The 18,256-nt window shown below is 41.1% G+C and overlaps 1 protein-coding gene across 2 annotated transcripts; it reads right to left on the bottom strand.

Moving 5' to 3' along the window:
- Window positions 1-36: 36 nt before the first annotated feature.
- Window positions 37-6,357, bottom strand: LOC103466982 (uncharacterized). 2 transcript variants are annotated; one of them, XM_081604849.1, is made up of 8 exons: window positions 4,320-6,357; window positions 3,060-3,195; window positions 2,618-2,774; window positions 2,114-2,202; window positions 905-2,024; window positions 658-725; window positions 465-590; window positions 37-365 (listed from the first exon to the last, which is right to left on the bottom strand). In XM_081604849.1, the coding sequence occupies exon 1, from the start codon at window positions 5,969-5,971 to the stop codon at window positions 4,463-4,465; it is 1,509 nt and encodes a 502-aa protein (XP_081460975.1). In that variant the 5' UTR covers window positions 5,972-6,357; the 3' UTR covers window positions 37-365; window positions 465-590; window positions 658-725; window positions 905-2,024; window positions 2,114-2,202; window positions 2,618-2,774; window positions 3,060-3,195; window positions 4,320-4,462. The 2 variants fall into 2 exon arrangements, with proteins under 2 accessions (XP_081460975.1, XP_081460976.1); XM_081604850.1 differs by having other exon boundaries at window positions 465-586.
- Between the last annotated feature and the right edge of the window lie 11,899 nt (window positions 6,358-18,256).

Here is an 18,256-nt window from a genome sequence, read left to right as displayed (position 1 = left end):
TTAAATTTCACTATATAAAAACAGGATTAAAAACAATCTGAATTTAAAGCCTCTTTTATTTCCACGTGATACATATATAGAGCCAGCAGATTTCATTTACAAAAGTTACAAAACATAAGTAAGTTGTTTCAAAAGTATATAGTTAAATCACTTCAACTCATTTGGTTACAACTCCAGAAGTATCTGTTACTACACACTAGAAAACATTTAATGTAAAAAGTCTGTTTTAAAGCAAACTACAAGTAAAACTTTCAGCCATTAAACAAGGATCATTTTTAATGACACTTTAGCATTTTTGCCTGACTCCATGCATGAAGACATACGGGTTGTCGCATTTCGTAGATGTGCCACCAGGTTTGTTCCAACTTGATGGAGAGAGGAGACAGAAAAAACAGGCCATTAGTGATGCACTTATTTAAACAGCAAACAATTGGAGCATTATTCAGAGATGAAGGCTGACTTACAGGCTGGATATCAATGAAACCATCTGAACTTCCAGGTTGATGGGTCTGAAACTCTTCTCCCAAATGAGTAAGGTGGAGCAGGGAGAAGTACTGGCAGCATCTTCAGGGTTATATCATCTTGTCTGTCTGGCAAACATAAGCTTGTGTTAAAATGTTAAAAACAGTTTAGAAAACATCTCTTGAGCTTCAATACCTTAAGAGAGAAAATTAATGTTGTTGAGAAGATGGCTGCTCCTTTCTCTTCTTGGCCATACAAAAGATCTTTGTTGAGAACAAGAGAGAAGACACAAAAACAGGCCTTTAGTGAATTTAAAGGTAAAGGGCTACATTCTCAAAAACTAATTTACGACTGATTCTAGTTTAACACAAAACCTCACTATTGAATGTGATGCACTTATTTAAACAATATGAGCATTATTCAGAGATGAATGTTGACTTACAGGCTGGATATCAATGAAGCCTTCTGAACTTCCAGGTTGATGGGTCTGAAATCCGTCCGTCCATCCGTCCGTCCGCCCGCCCGCCCGCCCGCCCGTCCGTCCGTCCGTCCGTCCACTTCATCCAGGGTTGGGTCGCGGGGGCAGCAGCTTCAGAAGGGAGGCCCTCTCCCCAGCCACTTCGTCCAGCTCCTCAGGGGGAACCCCAAGGCGTTCCCAGGCCAGCCGAGAGACATAGTCCCTGCAGCGTGTCCTGGGTCTTCCTCGAGGCCTCCTCCTGGTGGGACGTGCCCGGAACACCTCACCAGGGAGTCGTCCAGCAGGCATCCGTACCAGATGCCCGAGCCACCTCAACTGGCTCCTCTCGAAGTGGAGGAGCAGCGGCTCTACTCTGAGTCCCTCCCGGATGACCGAGCTTCTCACCCTATCTCTAAGGGAGAGGCCCAGCTACCCTGCAGAGGAAACCCATTTCGGCCGCTTGTATCCGTGATCTCGTTCTTTCGGTCATGACCCAAAGCTCATGACCATAGATGAGGGTGGGAACGTAGATCGACTGGTAAATCGAGAGCTTCGCTTTTTGACTCGGCTCTCTCTTCACCACGATGGACCGGTACAGCGCCCGCTTCATGGCAGACGCTGCGCCAATCCGCCTGTCGATCTCCCGCTCCCTTCGTCCCTCATTCGTGAACAAGGTCCTCAGATACTTAACTCCTTCAATTGAGGCAGGACGACCCCCCTGACGCGGAGAAGGCACTTTACCCTTTTCCGGCTCAAGATCATGGCCCCGGATTTGGAGGCACTGGTCCTCATCCCGGGCGCTTCATACTCGGCCGCGAACCGCTCCAGCGAGAGCTGCAGATCACAATCTGATGAAGCCAACAGGACCACATCATCCGCAAAATGCAGAGATGCGATCCTAAGGCCACCAAAACGGATCCCCTCAACACCTCGGCTGCGCCTAGAAATTCTGTCCATGAAAGTAATGAACAGAATCGGTGACAAAGGGCAGCCTTGGCGGAGTCCAACTCTCACTGGAAACAAAACTGGTCTGAAACTCTTCTCCCAAATGAGTAAGGTGGAGCAGGGAGGAGTACTGGCAGCAGCTGCAGGGCTACATCATCTTCTGCATCAAACATAAGCTAGTGTTAAAATGTTGCAGTAACTAAAAAGCATGAAAACATTTTAGAGAACATTTCTTCTGAGCTTCAATACCTTGGGGGAGCAGACTCATGTTCTTGGCCATACAGAAGGTCTCCGTTGAGAACAAGGAGTTTAGGTTTCACTTAATTCTCCTGAAGATCCTGGATGTAAAATTACAAAATTTACAGAAAAGACAAAATCACAAATCAAACTTTAAGAATGACTGAATTCAATCTTATAGCTGTCTCCACTGCAAATAACTTGTAATTAGCCAGCAATTTCAAATGTTCAGAGTAATTTTATGTTCTTAAAAATAAATATAGCACTAACCCACCCTCTGACCCAACAGATTCAACCCAGAAATTGGGTTATGAAAATAACCCAGCATTTTTTACTGTGTATCTCTAACAGGAGGCGGTGTACACCCTGGAAAAGGTTGCTAGGAACACAGAGACAGGACAAAACAACCATGCATGCACACATCCATACATAAGGATGAGTTTACAGAAATCTATTAACCTAACAGCCTTGCTTTTGGACTTTGGGAGGAAGCCGGAGTACCCGGAGAGAACCTACGCATGCATTGGGAGAACATGTAAACTCCATGAAGAAAGACCCGGGGCTGGGAATTGAAGCCAGGACCTTCTTGCTGCAAGGCAACAGTGCTACCAAGTGCACCACTGTGCAGGACCTGGGCTGATGAGCAGGTGTGAGTGGAGGGAGTGGAAGCAGCCTGTGAAGGGAAAGAGAAAGTGGCAAAGGAAAGGGGGGAAGATTACACAAGGGGAAACAACCAAAATACAAACACAAAGGAGTAAGGAGACTAAAGGAGCCTAATTAAACTAGAACAAAGGAAAATAACTAGGAACAAGAAATAAACATAATTAGAATCACCAATGACGAACAGATGTGGAAAACAAGGCAGGATTAAATAGAAACAACTAAGGAACACCAAAGGAATCTGAGGAGGATGTTGGCAAACAGCAGCCTTGGAGGACGCTGGCAGCGAAGCAAGTACCTTGGTGGACGTTGGCGGCAGAACAGGAACCTTGGAGATGCTGGGGATGTGTACATGCCGACAGCAGAGGAGGAACCAGGAGGCAGTTGGGACCCACGACGAGACTCCGGAGGCCGATGTGACGCGCAACAAAACCCTGGAGGTTGGTCGAGAGAACAAAGGGACTTGACACAAAGCCTTGGAGGTTAGCCGGGAAACCAACAGGACTCACCACGAAGCCGTGGAGCTCGTCCGGGAGACCAACGGGACTCACACAAAGCCCTGTAGGTCAGACCGGAGACCAACGGGACTTGCTATGAAGTCCTGGAGGCAGGCCGGGAAACCTACAGGACCCGCAACAAAGCCCTGGAGGTCAGCCGGGAGACCAACGGGACTCACCACAAAGCCCTGGAGGTCAGCCGAGAGACCAACGGGACTTGCTATGAAGCCCTGGAGGCAGGCCGGGAAACCACCAGGACCCACAACAAAGCCTTGGAGGTCGTCTGGGAGACCTATAGGTCTCATCACGAAGGCCTGGAGGTCAGCCGGGAGACCAACGGGACTCACCACAAAGCCCTGGAGGTCAGCCGAGAGACCAACGGGACTCACCACAAAGCCCTGGAGGTCAGCCGAGAGACCAACGGGACTTGCTATGAAGCCCTGGAGGCAGGCCGGGAAACCACCAGGACCCACAACAAAGCCCTGGAGGTCGTCTGGGAGACCAACGGGACTCACCACAAAGCCCTGGAGGTCAGCCCGGAGACCAACGGGACTTGCTATGAAGCCCTGGAGGCAGGCCGGGAAACCACCAGGACCCACAACAAAGCCTTGGAGGTCGTCCGGGAGACCAACGGGACTCACCACAAAGCCCTGGAGGTCAGACCGGAGACCTACAAGACTCACCACAAAGCCCTGGAGGTCAGCCGAGAGACCAACGGGACTCACCACAAAGCCCTGGAGGTCAGACCGGAGACCAACAAGACTCACCACAAAGCCCTGGAGGTCAGCCGGGAGACCAGCGGGACTCACCACAAAGCCCTGGAGGTCAGCCGGGAGACCAACGGGACTTACCACAAAGCCCTGGAGGTCAGACCGGAGACCAACAAGACTCACCACAAAGCCCTGGAGGTCAGCTGAGAGACCAACGTGACTCACCACGTAGCCCTGGAGGTCAACCGGGAGACCAACGGGACTTGCTATGAAGCCCTGGAGGCAGGCCAGGAAACCTACAGAACCCACAACAAAGCCCTGGAGGTCAGCCGGGAGACCAACGGGACTCACCACAAATGCCTTGAGGTCAGCCCCCAAGTGTCAAGCTCCATCGACACCGTAGTCCTGTTGTCCTCAAGCTTTTCTGCCACTGACAATCAAACATGAAGCTTGGAGGCCTCATGACCCTTTATTTAGAATGACCATGCTTCTCCTCAGTGCCTGAGATTGACTGTTCGGTACATTCTCACAAGTGTACTGGTGAAACCTCTGACCACACGTCTGAATATAGGTGGCCGCTCCTGAGGCTGGTCTGAAAACGGCTGGTTGTCTTCGTCGTCTTCCTCTTCTGATAGCTCCTCGTTCTGCTGCTCCTCGTTCTGCTGCTCCTCGTTCCGCTGCTCCTCTTTGTCCCTCAGCCTTTGGTTCAGCTGTTCCACTTCAAGCTCAAGGTTAGTATTCATGCGCTCCAAGACTTTTATTTCCTGCTCGGAGGCGACGCTTCTGTACTGCAGGCCCATGTAAGTCAGCTTGAGGTGGTTTTTTTCCTCTGCCAAGGCGCTCTTTGCCTTGCGGAGCATGTCGTTTTCCTCTTGCAGGGAGGCATTATCGTCTTCGAGTTCGGTGTTCTCCTGCTCCAAAATGTTGTTGTTCCGCTCCAGGGTGGCGACGTTCCGCTCCAAGGTGATCTTTCTCTCCTTCAGGGCGGTGTTCTCCTGCTCCAAGGCGGCGTTATCCTGTTCCAGGGTGGTGTTTGCTTGCTCCAATACGGCATCTATTCGCTCCAAGGCGATGATTCTCTGCTCCAGGGAGGTGTTCTTCTGCTCCAGGGTGGTGATGTTCCGCTCCAGGGTGGTGATGTTCTGCTCCATGGTGGTGCCTCTCTGCTCCAAGGCGATGTATCTCTTCTTCAGGGCGGTGTTCTCCTGCTCCAAGGCGGTGTTATCCTGCTCCAGGGCGATGTGTGCCTTCTCCAAGGCTTCATCTATCTGCTCCAAGACGGTCTTCTGCTGCTCCAAGGCAATGTTTTTCAGCTTCAGTGCGCTGTTCTCCTGCTCCAGGATGGTGCCTCTCTGCTCCAACGCTATCTTCCTCTCCTTCAGGGCGGTGTTCTCCTGCTCCATGGAGGCATTATCCTTCTCTAGGGTAGCGTTTGCCTGCTCTAAAACTGCATCTATTCGCTCCAAGGCAATGCTTCTCTGTTCCAGGGAGGTATTTCTCTGCTCCAGGTTGGTGTTTTCCTTCTCCAGATCAGTGCATTTCTGCTCCAGGATGGTTTTTTCCTTCTCTAGGGCAGTGCATTTCTGTTCCAGGGTGGTGTTTTTCTTCTCCAGGGCGGTGTTTTCCTGTTCCAGGGTGAAATTTGACTGCTCCAAGATGGAGCCTATTTGCTCCAAGGCAGTGCTTGTCTGTTCCAGGGAGGTGTTTCTCTGCTCCAGCGTGGTGTTTTCCCTCTCTAGGACAGTGCATTTCTGCTCCAGCGTGTTGTTTTCCCTCTCTAGGACAGTACATTTCTGCTCCAGGGAGGTTTTTTCCTTCTCCAGGGCTGCGCATTTCTGCTCCAGGGTGGTTCTGTCCTCTGCCAGTGTGGTGTTCTTGTCCTTTAAACTTTTGTTTTCTGCAAAAAGTTTTTTAATGTTCTCATCGTTTTTTAGAAGAAGCTGTTCAATTTGCATCTTCAGAGCCTCGTGTTCTTGTATGAGGTTTTTTGTTTCCATCGACATGTTGATTTCTTTCAAGATTGTGTGGAGCTTCTGTCTGTAGCTAAAGGTAGTCTGGACAAATCCAAAATCTTCTTAGGAGACGATCCTTCTACTTGCTCTGTGACATTGCAACTTTGTTTTCTTTGTTCTCTGTTCTCTTTGTGACATCAATTTGCGTGATGTCACAAATTGATGTCACTACCTCAGCAGAACAACTAGAAAACTGCTGAAGTTTGAATAAAAACTAATTTTACGACTGAATGCTAGTCCATGGGCCAGAGGCCAAAATTTGACATTTTTGTCCATTTCAGGGTGGCAAAGTCTATGAATATTTTTTGAAAAGATACATGTCTCTAGTTAATATTTTGGTATGATAGCCCTTCCAAAATGGTAGTTGAGTCATAGTTATCAGGTCATGAAGTAAACAACCCCTTTGGAAAAATTCAGTTTTTTTAGACTGGTGAATGTCTGGTTTAGGCTCATGGTATGGGCATTTATCAAAGGTTTATAATATAGTGTTTGGTATCTTCTTAAAGGGGACACTCTTGGCTTTCATTTAAACCAGGTTTTGAGTGTCTCTGACCAATACAGAGGTCAATAGAGCTCGTTAAACCAAAAATTATACACATTTTTTCCACACCTTTTGACCAAACTAGATACATTTATTTTATCCCAGTGGTATTCAGGGACATCAGGGACACAAGAGTTAACAACTAAAATACTCAGCAGACTCTAAGGCAGTGGTTCTTAACCTGGGTTCGATTGAACCCCAGGGGTTCGATGAGTCGGTCTCAGGGGTTCGGTGGAGCCTCTGCCGCTGAGGTAAAGACACACTTGTGTAAAGTCGTGATGACGCGCCCCGCTTTGCCATCACTTGCTGCAGAGGATCACGTTACATTGCTTAGCCAATCAGTGCTGCGGAGGAGCACTGATTGAAGGAGCTCCACTCTCAGCAGGGATTTTAACTTGTGTCTTTAATTACTTCAGCAAAGCTCACAGTTTTTACCAGATTCTGTAGCTTTCGGTGTACTTCTAAAGCTGCTCCTTAGTCACGTCTTTTCGGGGTCGGGCTTTCAGAAATCAAAATAAGGGACGCCCACTAATGCGCGTTGTCGATGTCTCATGAGCGGGGGGAGGGCGGAGAGACTGCGGAGGCAGCGTGTCGGTTAGTCTTTGTTACCCAGAAAGCAGTTGGGCACAGTATCGCAACACCAAAACCACGAGGGAAACAATGACTGGCGCAGACTACTATATAAAGTACTCGGGTACCACTTCTTTATTATTATACGTAATTGTAGAATAGGTCGCTACATTTAACGGCCAAATACGGAAAGGTTTTCAAGAGATGGGTGGCAACCCTAAACACAACTAATATAATTACATTACTAAATCAGAATACTGCAAATTATTTATTATTAATTTTTCAATCTCTTAAAAGTGTAGAGCTAATTAATCAATCAATCAAATTTTATTTGTATAGCACATTTCAGCAGCAAGGCATTTCAAAGTGCTTTACATCAATAAACACAAAAATATAGAGTTATGCAACATTGAATAGACAGTGAGACAAGAAATTAAAAGAAATTAAAAACATTAAAGACATAAAAACATGGAAGACATCAAAACCCGCACTCTAACCCTAATTTAGCCATAAGCAACTCTAAACAGGTGGATTTTAAGTTGAGATTTAAAGGCACCCAGTGTTTCAGCTGTTTTACAGTTTTCTGGAAGTTTGTTCCAAATCTGTGGTGCATAGAAACTGAATGCTGCTTCTCCTCGTCTGGTTCTGGTTCTGGGGATGCAGAGCAGACCAGAACCAGAAGATCTGAGGGGTCTAGACGGTTGGTACAACAATAACAGCTCTTTAATGCATTGTGGTGCTAAACCGTTCAGTGATTTATAAACTAACAACAGTATTTTAAAGTCTATTCTTTGAGCTACAGGGAGCCAGTGTAGGGACTTTAAAACTGGTGTTATGTGCTCTATCTTCCTGGTTTTAGTCAGAACGCGAGCAGCAGCGTTCTGGATCAGCTGCAGCTGTTTGATTGATTTGTTAGTCAGACCTGTGAAGACGCTGTTGCAATAATCAATGCGGCTAAAGATAAACGCATGGATGAGTTTCTCTAGATCGTGCTGAGACATAAGTCCTCTAATTAATTATCTAACCAAGACCTTAAAGTGGTTCCAGTTTCTCTCGATGGCCAACCTGTTGAAACTGTGGCAAATTTTAAATACCTTGGGTCGTTCCTGGACAGTCAGCTCAACTTTGTTGAAAACACTGACTATATTTTGAAGAACTGTTCTGAGTCCAGTTTCTAGTGAAAATATCTTAGTACATTAAAAATAAGACAAAACTGATTAATAAGATTTTACTTTTGCTTGACAATCTTTTGAGCAAGATATATAGACGCTTGTTTAAATAAATAATTCCTTAATATTGATTAATACAACTACTAGTTCCACTGGTGAAATATTTCATTTATAATATGAAATGTTATGTTGAATAATCTGATGATGTAAGAAATTAAACAAATAGATCAGTCAGTCTTTAAACAGAAAAATAAAACTGATTTAAATCTCTGACATCTCTATATTTCCTCCTTCCGTAGCACAGAAGGTTCTCATATGTGAGCATTTATCAGAGCTGGCTTGGTAAATCTGGCTAATCGTTGCTAATATTCTCCATCAAAATAAGAAAATTGACACTTGTCATGTTCCATAATTAAAAAAAAACAAACTATTGAGCTTAAAGACATATCAAGGAAATGTCCGGTTATTTTCTCTGTTTTTCTATCATACTGTTAAGCTGACAGCTCCATCAGCCTGTAAAGAGTCTGGTGTTCAGATCTACTTCTTCCCCGTTCAAACACGCCGTGTTCGAAAGGTTCCGATCATCATGAGTCCGCGCAGTCAAGAAATTTAGTCTAATTCCTATAAATGTTATCAGGAGAATACAAAAGATCCGTGCTATTTCGTCCATTACAAAAAACATGCACCTACAAGCAAAAATGACCATTTCTAAATGTGATACTTTCATTAATTATTAGTAAACATGTCAGGGGAAAAATTTCCACACATAAAGCAAAAAACTGGTTTTGTTGTTATGAGTGAGAAAATATTTGATCATCAACTACAACATAAAACAAAACGTGGTTTTAAAACATTTATCTTCCAATAAAAAAAATCTGAACAGTGTGGCCTGCATTTGTACTTAGCTTCACCCATCTTCCCTTTAAATCTGACTCCAGCTTTTCAATTGAAGTTAAAAAATAAAAACATAAAAAAATTTAAATGGCTGAACTTTATTTATTTTGGAGCATCATAGTTAGGTGGGGTGATAACAAATATAAATGCAACACTTTCCTGAACATTGCAAGATTTGTGATAATTCGTGTATTCTTATACTTCAACTCTTGATCCATCTTAATGTCATTCTGACAGGCTTATAGGTATGGAGAGCCATTTCAGCCAAAATTAAATAAATAAATAAATGGGTGAAATAAATAAAAAATGAGTAAAATAAATCAAAACATGAAGAAAATGAGTGAAATAAATAATTTGTTAAACAAATAATTTAGCTTTTTCATTAACCCAATTTTTCATTTATTTATTTTTCATATTATCAATTTCTCAATTTCCCTTTTTTCATTTACCCATTTTTCATTAATCTATTTTTCATTTAACCATTTTTAATTTAGCTTTTTCATTAACCCAATTTTTCATTTCTTTATTTTTCATATCAATTTCCCAATTTCTCTTTTTCATTGATCTATTTTTCATTTATCCCTTTATCCATTTACCCATTTTTCATTAATTTATTTTTCAATTAACCACTTTTCAATTTCCCTTTTTTATTAACCCAATTTTTTCATTTATTTATTTTTCAGATTATCAATTTGTCTATTTCTCTTTTTCATTTATCTATTTTTCATTAATCTATTTTTTCTTTGTCCATTTTTCATTTATCCCTTTATCTATTTACCCATTTTTCATTCATCTATTTTTTAATTTAACCATTTTTTTATTTCCTTTTTCCATTAACCCGATTTTCTATTTCCCAGTTTCATTAATCAATTTCTCATATATCCCTTTTTTATTTACCCAATTTTCTTTTATCCATTTTTCATTCAACATTTGTTTGAAAAATCTTTACTTTTCCCATTTTCCAATTCCCCTTATTCATTTAGTATTTCCTTATTTTCTTATTTATCACATTCTATTTCCCCGCAAAACTTAGGAAAAAAATACATGCAAATGAGGAAAGGCACATCATCAGGCTACAACTTCCCCAATTGGTTGGTTAGCGTCACCATACTTTGCTTCAAGAAAGATGGCGACCTACTAACGGGTTATCAATAAGCTGAAGCTCATTAACTTCATTAGAAAATAGTGTTATTACTCCTGACTTTAGTTCTCGTGTGGCCGCTCAGACAGAACGTGTTTCAGTTGGCGGCTCTCATGGACTCAGAGCTTCACCGTCGGGAGTTTTTATAGTTTGAACGAAGCGGCCGCTGAAGTTGGCTTTCGATTGAAGGTTCGGGACATCTTCGTAGCTACCAGCTGTGATCCAACTATAAGGAGCAACTTTACTGTACATCGTAGGTGAACTGCAATGTCCAGAGGCAGCTACGGAGCATCGGGCTGAAAGAATGAGAGTGGAGAGCCTTGGAGATCTTCATCGGAGGCCATCTTTCAGACATGCACCGCTGCTGTCCGTCCAGGATCCTCCGGTTGCCCAGACGTTACACGGTAAGCTACTAACGTTGATGTTTGTTTTCCAACTACAGTCATATTTAATCAATAGGGCTCAATTACGATAGAGGAAGGTTTTGAGTTGATCTCGGCAGTAAGTGACAAACTGAACGCCGCCAGGATGTTGAAACCAGCACGTCCTCTGATCCAATACATCTTATTAAGGATAAAATCAACAAAACGTCTTCAAATTAATGGCCCAACAGGTTGATTAAATTACATTAAAAAGGTAGGAGAGGTTTAGAGTCGATCGCCGTTATTTTACCTTTGTAAACAGACTACCTGAATACAGTGACCTTTAGTGAAGGTACAGAATGGAGAATGGATAAAAGCTGAACTCCTGCTACAATCTTTGCCTCTTGGTTACATCTTTACATCTGCACTTTATTCACCAAAAACGTTTTTTTTTATTAACCAAAAACTGTTCTGTAATCTGGAACGTTCGCTACGTTTAGCTCCAGTTAGCCTCCTTATCGCACTGCGCGAGAGGCAACCGCGTCATGCGTCACGGGCAAAAGGTCAAAGGTAACAAGGTGACCGGAGGGCTTATTATGTTGTACGAAAAATAATCAAAATAAATTTAATACATGTTATGTGTCAGAAGAGGGCTTAGAAAATAATAATACAAATAAATAAATAAAATAAAAATAAAAATTTACTAAAAGGGCACTTTGGGGAAAGGAGCAAAAAGGGCAGGTGCTCAAGCACCCCCAGCACCCCCCCAGGCCTCCCCCCTCTGCACGTGCCTGCGTCATACGGCACCCGACTATTTAATGTCCCAAATATGTCGAGAACAGCATCAGACAGTCAGGGGTTATCAGACTCGCTCTTATACTTGATGTCAAAGTCATAATCATATTTGGAGCATATCCTTAATAGTTGCTGAAGGCCAGCACTGTTTGTGGAGTATCCAAAAATTATACTCAAATAAAAGTAGCTCCACTTCAACATCTTCTATTCTACTCAAGTAAGCCGCTCAAGAAATGACTCAAGGGTAAAAGAGTATCTGGTTAAAAAAAGAAAGAAAAATGAAAGGCTACTAAAGTAATCAATCATTTAATGTTTACAAATGACATCATCAGATGTAAAATAAGTTAAAAGTGGAAATTTTGGAATTTTAAGGACAAAAATGTCAATAATTAAAAATTAATAGCAAAATCAGGCAAAAATATTTGTTTTCCAAATCAGTTTCGTTCAATTTAAAACACATGAAACTTGAATGAAAACTGCAGGTCAGGTGAATTTTTTTCTTCATTCTTCACTCAGTGAGCAGAGAATCCATACATTTTACTCAAGCAACAGCAGCAACACTTCATAATGAGATTGCTCAAGTAAGAGGAAAATGTGAAGCGTTATGAAAAAATATTCCTAAAATTAAATTTTTTCAAAAAAGGTAAATGTAACTGAAATTATGTAACTATAGTTACAATCCAAACTCTGATTACCAAATCATCTGCGTACATCAGGTGATTGATTATGAGGTCGACTACATACTTATGTATTAATGGAAAGTTGAGGGGAAGAAAAACCTGTAGTTGGATAACTGCAGTAGATAGAGTCACGTTTTGGGTTCAGTCAATCAGAGTGTGCTAAGCTGTTTACCTTTATTTATTGATGGTGGGGTTAATGAATGCAGTGGACTGGCTGAATATGGGGTGATGACAGTGTGCAGGTAGAAAGAAATGTGTGTGTGTGTGTGTGTTTTTATGACAGCAAATATGAGCCTAGAAAACTCATATTTGCCTTGTAGGCTCAAGAAAAGCAAAATTATTCCGTCTGCTTTATTTAAAAAACACAAGCTTGAACAAAAGATCAAAACCACGAACCTAAAACCCTCAAACCCCCCCTCACCCTCCCAAAAAGACCAATATCCTGAAGAGAAGTCCAATTAAATTTTACAGAGAAACATCACAAATCAACAAATCAAAGAAATCCAGAAGCCAATCACCAAACTGCACAGAAGCTCACTGAGACAAACAGCAACTCATGTTGCCAATTAAAAGCGACATGAATCTGAGTTATCTAAGGCCAGAGCTGTGGGTCGTGTTCAGTGTTTCCTGTCCCGCTGGGGGCGCAGCCCTCCTTCCACCTGACGGATCCTCTTCATCTTAGCCTGTTTTTGGTTTGCGAGCATATTGTCCTTGGGCTGCTTTCACACATGTAAGAAATGCATGATAGAGCCGTTGTGAATCAACATGAGCTTTTGAAAGCCATCTTGACCAAAGCGGATGCGGTAATGAGGAGGGGGGCTACTGGGGTAACACAGATAATGAATTTAATTATGATTGTCAGTTTTTGTTCAGAGATTCTGTTTGGTTTATTCCCATCTCTCTCTCTTTTTTTCCCATCATGCTTAGCAAGAGAAATCACTGGTGCCGTTTTGCCATTCTACTCGTCTAATTGATGTCTTCCCTCTCGCCAGCCTCCGTCTTTCTGATGCTGTTTTCCTCTTTTGGCTTTATGTCAAACACCAACGTTTTCTGTGACCTCTTCTTTTCTTTTTTTTTACTTGCAAATTTGGTTCTTTGGCTCTAATTGCGTTGTCTTTTCTTTGAGTTTTCAGGGGTTGCCACAGTCTAGCCGATCCAGTGACAGAAAGTATAATTTGCCTGTTAGTGCTTCACTCATTCGCACGTCGATGTATCAAACCCTTTTGAGCCAGAAAACTAAAGGCTTCATCAGCCGCTGCGGGTTGTTGTCTCTGAAGTGATTTGGGCAAATTCAGACCAATTTCTGTCAGAATTTTAGGATGAAGACAAAAGCTTTTTTGGTTCAGAGTTCTTTTAAAAGAACGGCGCTGAGAGAGAGAAGGCAAACTAATTAGCCGAGAGAGTTGAAAATTGGTCTGAAGCAAAAGTTTGTTGGGAAATGAGACGAGAGAGAACGATGGAAAATGCAGCAATGTAAAAGAGAACATGCTGAGATTTAATGAAAAACAAAAAACAAAACAAAATCCCTTGTTTTAAGATAATAAAATTAGGTTTTAAGTGGAAGTTTATTTTGTTTTTTTGTTTTTTTTTAAAGAAAGATCTGTAATGCCGTCATTAAAATGTATGACTACATCATCTGTTCATTTCATTTAAAATCTTATAATGTGTAAGGTCAGAAATTAGCTACAAGAGATTCTCAATGCTATTCCTTCCCTGGAAATGGGGACGTCTTAAATCTGCTTCGGTTGTTGATAAAATAAGTCAAATTTTAAATGATTTTGAGTTTCTCATTTTAGTTTAGATTAAAACAAAGTGAGAAATGTAACTGTTCTCCATCGTGTGAAGGAGAATCCTGCAACTTCATACAATTTTGAGCAACTTTTCTGCTTCCACAAAAAAGCAACAAAAAACAAATACAAAGAATGATTCAGCTACTGGATCACACTCACATCCTTACATTGTGAGGTGAGCGTGAGAGCTGCTATAAAAGGAAACGCACATCAAACTTTTCCTAAATATTCAGCTGTGTCCAAACCCAGTTAAAAGTAATTTTAAGTGGCTCTTAATACCTAAAATAATTTAGCGCAGGCTCAGCGACCTTGGGCCAAAGTGAAGATGTTTGTCCTTGATTCCCAGTGTCGACTGAAATCCGACTGTTTTGATTAATCCGGTGCAGGAGTGAAGATTTTGATCTGCTTTGCGCGAGGGAAGCTTCCAGTCATCGGCCACAAGGCCAAAAGATTTCACAAGCAGCCGCTCTTCCTCTGTCTGATAGAGAAATCTTGGTCCAAACTGTGTCAAAGATCTTGATGAAAATCTTAAACGAGATGAATAATCTACAGCAGAATGAGCAGAAAATACCCAGTCTGGTGCAAAGTCCTAGTCAAAGTCAGGACCTCGATCTGACTCATGGTGTATAGCGGGGTCTTCAGTCCGACAAGTTTTCCAGAGATCCATTCTAGACTTTACATTTTTACTATTCAAATGGAAATATGAAACAGTAATATGTGGCGCATTTTCATCCAGTTGAGATTAACGGATTATTAATTAAGTTCTTATGGAAAACAAATGATTTTTTTTTGTTTTTTTGTAATGCTTACATGTAAAAACATTTGTAACAGTAATAATGATGATCTTATTGTTTAACTGTTACTTTATCTGTTTGGTTTGGAGGTGGTTCATGTGCATCTTGCTGTTAGTCCCTCGATTATTCATCTTAATTAATGCGTAATTTGTCTTAGAAAACAGAGAAGAGGGTCTCAGACTCTTCAGTGAATCTTATTTCTTCTGTTCACAATTTGCAGGTAAAAGCTGAGATCTACAGACTCAAATAGATTTAAAAAGAGAGTCAGAAACAGGTTTAGTAGTGAAGTGAATCTGCTTCAGAAAAAACAAGTCGGCTGTGGAGGCGTTTGATCAGCCACCTGTAAGCTAACACTCTGTAGTTTTCTGCTAATTGTAATGCATTTGGCCACAGTAATAATAAGACTGGGTTGCAAAAAAATATATTTTGGAAGTTGTCTATGTTTGTTCAACTGAATTAGGACTATTTTGCGTGGCTGAATCAGAAAATGACGTCCATTTTTCATTTAATTTACATTAATATTTCTCATCCAAAAAAGGTCTTAGGAGAAAAAAAATAGTTTTGAAGTGTCTTACTTAAATGATACAAACTTGGATTTCTGTAGATTGAATAATAAACACTGATACGTGTGAATTGAACATTTCATCTTCATTGTGTAAAATTCTCCGTCTCTTTTCTGTCCTGGTTGAGTCTCTCCTCCTGCTCGTCACTCATCGATCCTCAGAAAACCGATCCGGATGTGAGAACAAGAGACGCATTTTGATGCTCATGTTGCTCCATAGTTCAGAAAGTTGACCTGATTCAGTAAAACCAATGTGATGTTTGGCTTCAGCACATCAAAATGACTCTAAAACAGTTGAAAAACCCCAGACCTTTTTTTTGGGGGGCTGTTGACCAGCATTATGTTTTCAAATATAACTAATGGATATAAATACGACACACAGGATGTGGGGAATCACCACATTTATTTCACTCAAAGTTCAAACCCAAAGCTTGGTGAATAAATGAAGGATTTCTTGTCTGGATATCCTTTACAACATGGAGACATAAAACAGAAACGCAGCCGTTTCCTCGTGAGCGATATTAAAATAATAACTGGTAGGACCAGGTGAAGTGAAGCATGGATCTGTCTGCTGCAGTTACAAAAGGCTCTCTGAGCGCAGACAGTGTCTGGAGCAGAACAGAGAAATAAAACCGTGTGAGATGAAGCTGTACAAAAAAATAAATGAATAAATAAATGAAAAAAGCAAACACATCGTCAGCCCGCAGGCTGTCAGAGCCCTGCTGGCAAGCTAGTTTACAGCAGCATTTCTTTTCTTTTTTCCTGACTGTCTTCTTCTCTTACAGATTATTGAAGACACAGAGACCTGCAGCTTATTTTAGAGGTAGTAATTAAGCAGAGGATTTATACGTCTCTGTTCTTCTGGCTAATGAAGTTACCAGCTCAAAGAGCCCAACGCAGATGTGTTGGAACTGATGCGGCTCAGAAATATTCCAGTCTTGGTCCTTTATATTCAGTAGCTTAGAGCAAGTTTATCTTTCTTAATCTTGCTTCTTTCGTCTGATAGTCTTTGCACCTTACAATAAAGACGAGGAATTATATAAAAAAAGGAAACCTCTCTTTATTCAACAGGATGTTTTGCATGCCACACAGACGTGTTCGTCTCCCTGCTCTGCTGCTCGGTTACCACACGGTGGCGCCAGAGGTCTGCTGTGTGAACCATCTGCTTGCTGACGATTCAGAATCCCTGCATGGTTGGATCGTTGGCAGGGAGCAATTAGTGAAGTGGAGAGACTGAGTCCATACTGGAGACCTGATGATTAAAGATTCATTTTAAGTCTCAGCGGCGTTTAAAAGACGCGGTTTCCTCTTTCAAAAGTTCTGAGATTTAAGCACAGACAGACAGACAGACAGACAGACAGACAGACAGATAGATAGATAGATAGATAGATAGATAGATAGATAGATAGATAGATAGATAGATAGATAGATAGATAGATGAGATTTGTTAAACCTGCCACTTGTCATTTATTTTTAACGATTAGTAAAAAAAAAATGTAGACATGATTAATTTACCTTGTAAAAATAAAGACATGACTCGCAATTTTCTTCTTCAGTTTTGAAGTTGCAGGAATCCATGGTTGGTAATAACTCACCGATCTGATAATATCTGTAAAGGTACCGACATTGGAAAAAAACAGACAGACAGTGTAACGCGACAACGTGCCTGGTTCATAAGGGCAGATCTATTCAGTTTAAATCTATGCTTTGTGCTCTGAGTGACGTCATGCTTTATTATTTATTTTATGTTTTATTTAAAATTCCTAATTGTAGTTTCTGAATTATTTCACAGAAGGTTTGTTTCTATTTATTTTGACATGTTTGACCAGGGTATTGACCGGTTGCTTTTGTCCCTTTCAGTTTCTTTAGGGTTTGTCGTTTCTACGTGTTTCAACAGGCTTGTGAAGCTGCTGTTGTGTTTCATTGTGCTGGACCGAGTTTGCAACTCAGCACATTTACATCCGTGTTTAAGAAAAGAAACGTCCAAGTCAGTTCAGAACCGTTTCTGTATCGGTTATCGGCCGACGCTAAACCTAAAAATATCGATTTATTGTAAGTGAAAAAAGTGGATCAGTGAATCCCTGATAATTGTTTTTTTTGTGTCTATGGCAAATATTTCAATCTAATCTAAATAACATTACAATAAACAAGAGATGAAACATATGATACATGAAACATTTCCAGATTGATTCAAAATTTAATTACCTTTATTATATCAAAGTAATTAGAATTTGAAGCACATTTTCTGTTAGAGCCTACAGATTCAACCGTTTTTATTATTATTATTATTATTATTATTATTATTATTATTATTATTAATTATTATTTCAAAGCTGCAAACCCAGTTATTAGCTGGAGCAGTATTTGAACATTTTGCCTGTAGCAGTAAAAATGGATTCATCCTGGAAGCTTTCCTGCTCATATATTCAAGGACGGCTGGCGCAGAAAAATTGAGTTTTCTATACACAGCAAAACAAAAACAGTTTCTCGAGTTTCATACCTAAAGAAAAAAAAATTCTAGTAGACATTACAGCAGTTTAATTAATTTTGCCTTGACTTAAATCTCAACTTGCATCCTAAATGATTTAACTTGAATCAAGTTGAGCTTCTTCATCGTTTGAAATTGCATATTTGTCACACTTTATCTGCTGTTAGGAAGAGATTGTAATGTGTTGTTGAATGCTGAAATATTTTATGTTCTTTTGAGGCACCATAGAGACTTTGGTGGGAATTATTTCCTTACTTGATTTAAAAAGGAACGGGCTGAAGGTCTGTGTTGTCACAACAGAGACACTAGATGGAGCTATTGAGGAAAAAAAACAGAGAGCAAGAAAAGTCAACGCTGGTCAATAATTGAAAAAAATTGCACATTATGTACAATTTATGCTATTTATGTGTTTTTTTTCTCTCTTTCTTATCTAGTCAGTGGTATTAAAAGCCTGTTTGTTTTTTTTTCCAGTCAGTCAGTGAATGGTTCC

This window comes from Poecilia reticulata, chromosome 1, assembly GCF_904066995.2.
Source record: "Poecilia reticulata chromosome 1, P_reticulata-male-v2, whole genome shotgun sequence".
Taxonomy (NCBI): domain Eukaryota; kingdom Metazoa; phylum Chordata; class Actinopteri; order Cyprinodontiformes; family Poeciliidae; genus Poecilia; species Poecilia reticulata.
The sequence above is the reverse complement of the archived record's forward strand: the minus strand, read 5'-3'. Positions and strand labels throughout refer to the sequence as shown.